The 9,688-nt window shown below is 41.7% G+C and overlaps 1 protein-coding gene across 1 annotated transcript; it reads right to left on the minus strand.

The window, feature by feature from the left end:
* Positions 1–4,055: 4,055 nt before the first annotated feature.
* Positions 4,056–9,688, minus strand: tlcd3bb (TLC domain containing 3Bb; the record flags this gene model as incomplete). Its single annotated transcript, XM_080048807.1, has 7 exons — positions 9,312–9,688; positions 7,775–7,977; positions 7,087–7,170; positions 6,440–6,662; positions 5,525–5,620; positions 4,482–4,591; positions 4,056–4,323 (listed from the first exon to the last, which is right to left on the minus strand). Exons 2-7 carry the CDS (start codon positions 7,897–7,899, stop codon positions 4,056–4,058), a joined length of 906 nt encoding a protein of 301 aa, XP_079904933.1. The 5' UTR covers positions 7,900–7,977; positions 9,312–9,688.

Genomic DNA, 9,688 nt, shown 5'->3' on the forward strand with positions numbered 1-9,688 from the left:
CTGGAGAATGTTAACTGATCTCTTGTAATCAGTGTGCTTTAGGGTGGGTGTTATGGATACAGACTCCTCTGTAACGGCATATGATTATAATATTGGTATATACTGTATACACTCACCGGCCACTTTATTAGGTACACCTGTTCAATGGCTTATACAAACAAAAAGCTAATCAGCCAATCACATGGCAGCAATTTAATGCATTTGGGCATTTAGACGTGGTCAAGACAAAGTACTGAAGTCAAACCGAGCATCAGAATGGGGAGGAAAGCGCGTTTAAGTCACTTAAAACATGGCATGGTTGATGGTGCACGGCAGGATGGATCCATACATTCATGATGTTTACGCCAAATTCTGAACCTGCAATCTGAATGTTGCAACTGAAATCGATCTTCTATTGTCCAATATTGATGGTGATCCTTTGAGAATTGTAGCCTCAGGTTCCTGTTTTTAGCTGACTGAAGTGGCACCCGGTGGGGTCTTTGTTGCTGTAGCCCATCTGCTTCAAGGTTGGTTGTGTTTTGCATTAAGAGATGGTATTCTGCATAGCCTGGTTGTAACAAGTGGTTATTTGAGTTACTGTTGCCTTTCTATAATCTCGAACCAGTATGCACATCCTCCACTGACCTCTGACTTCAACAAGGCATTTTACGTCGACACAAATGCCACTGTTTTTTTTTTCGTTTTTGGGCCATTCTCTGTAAACCCTAGAGATGGCTGTGCGTGAAAATCCCAGCAGTTTCTGAATACTCAGACCAGCCCTTCTGGCACCCTCAACATTGCTATGTTCCAAGTCACTTAAACCCCCTTTCTTCCCCATTCTGTTGCTCGGTTTTAACTTCAATAAGTTGTCCTGTCCAGGTCTACACGCCTTAATGCATTGAGTTTCTGCCATGTGATTGGCTGATTATTAGTTATATGTTTTAACAAGAAAATTAACCGCTTTACCTAATAAAGTGGCCGGTGAGTGTTTCAGTTGGCAACAAGTTATTTAACCCTAACTGATGCAGTGAATAACTTCATATTTCTTAAACAACCATGTTGGAAGACACATGCTGTGGTCGTGGAAATATGGTACTCTGTTTCGGAAGGGTCAAGTTATTGGCCTGCATCAAGCAAAGAAGCTACTGAAGAGATTGCTGAAACTACTAAAATTGGGTGAAGAACGGACCAAGGCATTATCATAACCTGGATGGACAGTGTGGACCATCATCTTCATCAAAGAAATGTGGTGAATAAGAAGTCTTGAATTAACTCACTTAAACGTTTGGTGAAATCAAATTGTAAAATATCAACAGGAGGACTCACGACTATGTTTAATAGGTTAATCACAAAAAAAGCTTCAATTTGCCAGGGAGCCTAAAGATCGGACTCCGGAGCAATGGAAAAAGGTTGTTTGGTTTGATGAGGGATGGGTGCATCATGGTAAGAGGAGAGGGCAGATGAAGTGATGCTCCCATCAAGCCTAGTGCCTTCTGTACATGACTGTGTGGCAGTGTACAGTAGGATCTGGGGTTGCTTCAGTTGGTCAGGTCTAGATACAGCAACCTTATGTGCCAAAAACACTCAACAAATAGACGCAACGGCTAATCTGTGCCATAATCAAAGCTAAAGGTGGTCCAACGGAGTATTTGAGTGTGACCTTTTTAGTATTAATATACTCTTAAATCTGGTCGTTTAATTTTTGGCCCGATAGAGAATAATGCATCCAATAAATGCAAGTATGTTGTATAAAAAAACACAATATTGCAAAAAATTAGTGCTGCTCGTTTATGTGCATTACCAACAATGGCCTAGTACACCTATATATATATATATATATATATATATATATATATATATATATAAATAAAAAACTTTATCTCACTGTATTAACTGTCTCAATCCAGTGTACAAACATGGTGTTAGGCTGGAATTATGTCCCTGTTGATCTTACTAAAACATTCTACCATTTGTTTCCTTCATTATAATGTGTGTTTCCCTTAATAAGACATCCCATTAAAAGCCTTTTTTCGTATTATGGCGAAAGAATAATTTAGGCAATGCTCAGACTACTTCCCGATGCTTAACATTTGAATGTTTGTAGAGTTATAAAAGCATTGCATAAAACAATGGACTCTGGTTTCTAGCGACACATGTTTAGTCTTATGGCTAAAACAAATGACGTTACGTTCATTTGAAAAAATAAAAGGCATTTGATCAATCCTACTTTTCAACATTGAGAAAACACCATGGAAAACACTTGATGAATAAAAATGACTCAAGGCAGGATGAGGACAGAGAATTATATTTTAGCTAAGTTTGAGTAACAATACAGCCTTCACATGAGGCTCAGAAGCATATTGTATAATATGTATGCATACATATGCATTCAAAACCACAAACCAAATAAATAAATAAATAAATACTTACAAATAAATAACAAGCATTTTGTGGAATATACAGTACATCCGTTGAAATGTTTTAGTATTGTCAAGAAGCAGTACCTTATGAATTCATGGAACAGGGGAATGGATATTCTGTTTTCAACATGCCCACAGTTTGTCCAGATGTTTTGGCACATGCCGCCTGTTGTAATGGTTTTTGAGCTTTGTTTAATTTATTTTTTCTAGACCCATTTCCAGCACAGTGAAGCTGCTTTAAACAAACAGAAAAATGTTAAACTGACCAGTTTGCTCATAGAAGGTTCATAGAACCAGTGGCTCAAATCAATCATTCAATAATAATAGCAAATCATACAAATGGAAACGGCCTAAACGATCCATAGACTAAGTTTAATACTAGTTAAAAATGTATGATCAACAGTAAAATAAGTTGCCATGGACAAATGTGCTGCATGGTAAGCACAAGAGAATGCTTCCCTTAAAGATTATTCCTCACTTTTGTTTCCCTTCAAACTGCAAAATTAGGAGCCTCCTAAAAAGCTAAAAATACTGGATCCCTTGGTAAAATATTCAAGCCAATCAAATGAATATTTGGAGTATTACATCAGCACCAAACTAAAGAAAAAAAAACAATTTATTTTAAAGTGACTGCTAATATACTGTGCATCACTGCAAAAAACACTTTGTGATAGCAGTAAGTGGAATGAAGTCAAATCTACTGTGAAACGAGCAGCGCTGCTGTAACGTCTGGGTGAAGTCAATGTACATTAAGCTGTCAAACTGTGAAATGTGTTAAGTTGAAATGTCATTGTTCTAGAATGAGATGCAGAAATTGGACAAAATCTAAAAAAAAAAAAAAAAATTCAACATTGATCTAATACTGACATGGAGATTAGGACAATTTTACATCGGCTATGTACATACGTCACATCTGACGGAGCTCATTCCTTCTCCTCCGAGGATAAAAAACAAATAAAAGTTTAAAGAAACTGCAAAGGATGGGGAAAAGGGATAAGGCAGCAGAATACAGTCTTATGAGATTATCTCCGTTCTATAGGTGAGTCAGTCTGCAGGTTGGTTACATTTTGTTAAGAGTGACAGTGACTACATAGAGGATACAGATAATAAACACTAACAAGTCAAAATACTGCTTAGCTGGGTTTTTTTTTCTTTTTTCTGAAGGCCTTCTTCATTACTAAACTGAATGAGGCCTTCCATCTACAGCAAATGTACTAACATACAATATAATACATTCCTATTTTCCTGCTCTTCCTATACCGCGAGGCAGAGAGGACTGAATTTGATCATCTACATGAGGGAAATAGCCACCTATGCTTGCTATACATCCAGGCAAATTCCTCTCAGCTCAGTGCATTTCCCATCCGTCACAGTACCTGATGACATCTTTAAATACTGAGTGCACTAACACTCCATTTGTTTTCTACAAACTGAAAGGCTGAAGTGCTTGAAGGCCAGCGACCAAACATTTGGCTATCGGGAGTTTGACTGCTAGCCCCAAAAACTTCAGCTCTATTTGAGGCCATCGTCTGTAGCTTTCTTCATATTGCTACTTGTTTAAGAGTCTTGCCTTTCCCCACACAGCTTCCTTTCCTTTACATACTCATTGGTACATTCACCCACCCACCCCCCTCCCTCCCTCCCTCTCCACACCTCTCAGTGAGTGGCCAGCTCGGGCTCTGTGGAGCTCGTGCTGTAGCCATTGGCAGGCTGGGGCAGTGCGTTGCCGTCCGTCTGCCGCTCCTTGGCTGCGGCTGTACCCGAGTGCGGTCTCTGAGAACGGGAGCGGCCCGTGAAAAGTCGCAGTGCGCCCCTGCAAATAAGGGAGAACCAATAGAGCTGGGGCCCCATGAGCAGAGCAGCGCCCAGGTTACAGTGCCAGGGCACCGACAGGGGCACCATGTGGAAGGGAATGGACGCGTACCTGGATCCAAGCGGAGGAGACATAAAAGGATGGCAAACGTTGTGTTTAAAGTCTTATTCCCATAATCCATAGGATATGGAATCATGTGTAAGTTACCGACATCAGCTCAGCCAGACAAGAAGAACATGAGAAAACAAGAGATGGAAAGACAGACATACCTTCCATAGGCGTAGTAGAGGTAAGGGAAGAGGAGGACTCGACAGATGAAAAAAGTGATCAGCATAAGAGCCCCATTCACTTTGTGCACGAGAGTGTGTTGCTGTTTGTACTGAGAGCGGAAAGAAACAGAGGTAGAGGCCGAGAGAGAGAAAGGGAGGGAGGGAGAAAGGAGAGCAAGCAGTACAGTTTGTTGAAAGCTGATGGTGTTAATCTCATTTGTCATCGTTATTGTAAAGACTAAGATTGTAATATTTGTAAAAATGCAGGGACTGATCAAGTGGCGACAGGATATGTATGCCATGCAGCTCGGTGGATTTTTACAGGTGGCAGTGAAGTGTTTTTTTTAAGAATCATTTGTTTACAGCAGGACATGACTTTTTTTCTTCTTGAACAGTCAGTCTGGTTTAGTGAGATAACACTAAGGACAAGCGTACATGCACTTATCTAAAAAGGCTTTCCTCTTGCCCATTCACTAGTCTTGTGTCCCAGAATGACATGGCATCCCAACAATAAATGTTCTATTGTTTTAAATTATACAGGTGTGAAGAGGGCCGCATTGTGAGGCTACAGCTTTTAGCCCGCTGTTGTTATCAAGGGGCCACATGCACTGTTGTCAGAGACGGGGATGGAGGGGTGTCGAGTGATAAAGGGTGGAAAGACAAGCTGATATTGTATCTGCTTAACATCCAGTCTAAATACTAGGGGCTATATTCAGATGCTAACAGCTGTGGGGTGCAACCTTTAGCCAGACACCGAAACATTGTTAACACTTCCGCACAAACCTAAAACAAATACAGGGTGGGATGCAGGTCCTACAGTGTGTATTCAAGCAAACTGTGTTACCAATTAGTGACTGATGTTTCTGACTGTGCTGGATGGGTGTGAACAAGCTGCATGCTAGGAATGACCGGAAATATATTTTCCATTGAATGAAAAACGGTGGGTGCGAAAAAGAAGTGGAGAGTCCAGAAGAAATTTAGTGTGGCACACGCACATGCAGCAACGCACTCAAATCTTTCCACAGCTCCACCGAGACACTTACCTGGATGAGTATTTTTCCTAAGCAGACGGATGGAGTGCTGAGCTCAGCCATGAACATCACACCCTGGAAATAATCTCCTCTTCCTTGTCGCCAATACTAGAGAGAAACAGAGGTTGATTATCTGTCTAGAATGCTGAATTATTTTGACTGTTTCGATAAAGTAATACAGACTGTCCTTTAGTTTTTAAGGTTTTGTATTTCCAAACAAAAGTATTAACAGAGAACTTTAAAGACTAAGCTTATATTTATAAAGTGTTTAAATCTCTGTCATTACGCTCATTTACCAGCTTTTCAGGAGATTAAGCAAGCAAAATAAGTACACGTCTTAAAGGTTCAGTAAGCGGAATGGTCAGTTTAGCTAACTTCCTGTCAGTTACATCAGCTTGCAGTCCCCTCCCTCGACCCCACATCACCACATTAATGCACTGTGGTCTTCAAGCAGCAAGTTATCTAGCATCATCTCAGATCGGTAAGTGTGATAAAACATGATTAAAACCATCAAAACAGACATTGGGAAGGATTTTTACCTGCTCCGCCAAACCAGGCGCATATACATTCACCCATCTGTCGCTCTGCACGTGCACCGGCAGTGAGACTGGTGCCGGTTTGTAGCGTTCTCTCTTCTGATTGGTTATTAGTAGTGGGATCCCCCGAAAAGCTTATTTGCCGATTACATGCAGAGCGAGTGACTGAGAGATCGGCTTTATGAAACGCGCACACTACATAAGTGATCACTGTATGAATATAGAGTGATTTAACACTTGAATTAACATAAATAAATCGCTTACTTCAACTTTAATGTCTGACTTTGGATCAGAAAAAAAAACAGGCATTTTTCCCAATAACCCCTTTGTCCCTGCAGACATGCTAACATTTTCAAAAATCAAAAAAGGAAGAGCCAAGTGTGACAGTTACCACAGAGACGGGGTAGCAGACGGTGACCATGACAACATGGTGCAGCACCATGAGGAACTCGCGACGCAAGTAGCTGGTCAGTGCTGATCTCATCTGGGGTGCTGCCGTGGCCTCCTCGTGCCCTTTGACCCGGAGCTTGTACCAGTAGCACATGAACATTGCGTAGATGTCATACACGAAATAGGGAACAGCAAACAAGATGTAAGAGCTGGTCAGCCAGTGCCTGTGTAGAAAGGAAGAGACGCTTGTGTTAAAAACCAATAAGGGAGGGATAGCAAGAACAAAACGTCCTAATACAATGTTTGCCTGTGAAATTGGAAACAAGCAAAATTGGACATCTACAACAATTACGAAAAAGTGCTATTTCTTTACACAATATAGACCATTTTCCCTCTGCAATCTAGAAAACAATTTTAAACTTAGATATATCTCAACTATAAACTGCTTAAACCCCCATATACAGCACCGGACCTTTGCATCAATATCGACTTGAGTTAGATTTTTTGTTTGCATTTGGAGCAGATGTATTCTGTGAAGTCCAAATCCCAAAGTGCCTTTGCATGGTGATTCTCAAAACTTTGGAAATGATCAATCCTGACAGCTGCCTTGCAAACACACAAGGTGCTGATAAACACAGCTTGACTTACTGGTCCTCGATGATGTCCTTGCAGGACGATGCAATGATGTAGCCAGCTGAAGAAGCCATGACTGCCTGAACTGACGACACCAACCTGGGAAAAAGGCAAGTGCAGAATTGTATTCGTCATTAGCCATTGTAGTGGAAGGTTTTAGATTGTCTAGCTAACAAATGGTAAGAAAGAAGGGCCCTTATGCTATCTGAATGTTAAACAACTTGGATGGCAGTGCAATGAAAGAACCACTGAAGTACTGGAATCTTTCTGGGACACGTTGTTGTAGAAGTCTCACAAACTTCACCTTTGTTTCACTTGCACAGATCAGTCTGGACTTTCTCCAATCTCCATGGGGAGGAGGTGCTCTGATCTAAAGTTGGTTTGTTCTTGGAAGGCCGCCCCTGATTGGTTTGTGTAATCATTAAAATAGCCTCCAAAGACCAACAGTCAACGACTACATGAACCAATCAGTGGCTGCCTTCCAAGAATGGACCTAAAGTAGGGAGGGCCCGGTCTGGCTGGAGACTAACCCTGCACTCCAATACCCATTCAATCTACTATTTAGTATGGTAGAAAAAAATATTTAGGATGTTCTAATTTGTGTTGAAAACAGCATCCTATTTGGGCGATTCTCACCAGGTTAATAAGAAAAAGTGAAACGCCTGCATCCAGAAGGACCACAAAGAAAACAAAAAGGTCTAACCTGGCAGATACAATCACTGCATCTCCTTCACTCCACCTCAATGCTGGAATTGACTTCAGGCATTGTTTGGACAGGAGGAAAAGGCCTGGAAAGAACACAGACCCGGCAGCTAGGATGGTAAGCATGGTCCCTGGTGATCAGTGCGAGAGGCAATAGGTTCAGCAGGCAATCTGGTCCTCGTGATCTGTTGCACTTTACCCAGTCTGGAAAAAAATTAAACACACAACTATCAGTGAATCATCAGTTTGTATTGATCTCACAAGTGGCAACAGACCCATGTTTACAATTAGCTGCACTTGAAGATAACATACAAAGCATACTATCTAAGTCAAACATAAGTGGCGATACATAATTGTAGTTTCACTGAGATGAAGAAGGCTACAAAAATATATATAAATAAATTAAACAGCCTAGGCACAATGTGGAGAACAGGATTATATTAAAGCTGAAAGACACAGAGTGGAGTTGCTGGAGGCCCTTTTGTGCAGCATGTTGGCTCCATCCATCTGATGACACTGAGCGCTATTCACTTTCCCATTAATTTCCTGGGGCTCCTGTAGTTCCATGCGGTTTAGCGGTTTGCTTACATTAGACTAGCTGACTCATTAAAAACTTTCAGTCCACTAGCAAAATTACGCATTGCGCTACTTTTAAACCCGGAACATTGAAAATATCGACACAGCAGAGGCATGGGCTGCTGGTGCTGCAACGTTAACTAGTGTAACCTGTCCGTATGGAAAACGAGTTGCTGACTGCTTTGGCAGGTGACACAATAAATGCTAGAAAAGACTGGCTGTTGATTGACATATAACACAATAAGTTAACCAGACCATTGTAGTACTATTAACTAAACTGTTGAGCGTTATTGTTGTAAGCTTCAGACGCTAAAGCAACGTTGTACAAGTTGTGCAATGGTAAGTTCGAGAAAATACATTCAATCTACTCGTACAGAACTAACGCCAATTTAGCTTCACCATCACATACACCAGCCAGTCAAGCTAATGCATAACTGCAGATAGCTACAGGTAACACTAGTTAACGAGCCTCCTTGTTTCGGTTGTCATTTAAAATAATAGTAACTGGGTAAGTCATACACAAGTATCTCGGCTTAGTGAACAGAGGCGACATTGCTATCGTAACATGTCATGCCCATGGTCGCCCCCGCCTCGGTGAGCATGAACAACTGTCAGCGCTGTTCAAACGCTGCTAACAATGACGCTAGCCACGTTAGCATCTGTCTCTAGCTGCGGCAGTTACTCAACGCCGGCTTCTGTTATCATCAAATCACTGTGGTTCGCAAAATGATGGCAAACAAAAACCGAGCACTAATAATTGAATATGTTACTGTCCATGTTTTGGCACTTATTCATACTGACGTTATGTAGATGTTACAACTGTTTTGTTAGCTTATTTGTTTGTAGCGGTTAGCAGTTCCGGCTAAGCTAGCTAACAGACACCGTGAACGACCCATGGCTAACGGACTGGGGGGGTTAACACATGTTTAGAATAAATTGGCAAAATATTAGCCAGCATTTACACAGAGACTCTGCGGCGTCCAGTCAGCAGCCAGTCGAAACTTGTGTCCTGCAGAAAGCGTTTAACTTTAAAGATGTCCCGGGGGTCTCCGCCTCGATGATCCGCATGTTTATGTGGCCGCTTCGGTGTCTGAGGGGCAGCAGCAGCGGGCTAACGCTAGCTTACTAAAACAAGTTAGATCGAAATATATGCGAGGGCAGCTCACTGAGAGCATCGGTGACAAACCTGCGATCTGTCCAGCTCGTGAAAAACAGCAAATTACAGCCTTAACACGGCAAACCCGGCGAAAAACGAGCTGCGCCGCAGTCTGATCCAGGTGTCACGCTAACGTCGGCTGCTCCAGTCGCTATGTCATCTCATATGTCTCGGCCACACAGA

This window comes from Ammodytes marinus, assembly GCF_949987685.1.
Source record: "Ammodytes marinus genome assembly, chromosome: 20".
Taxonomy (NCBI): Eukaryota; Metazoa; Chordata; class Actinopteri; order Uranoscopiformes; family Ammodytidae; genus Ammodytes; species Ammodytes marinus.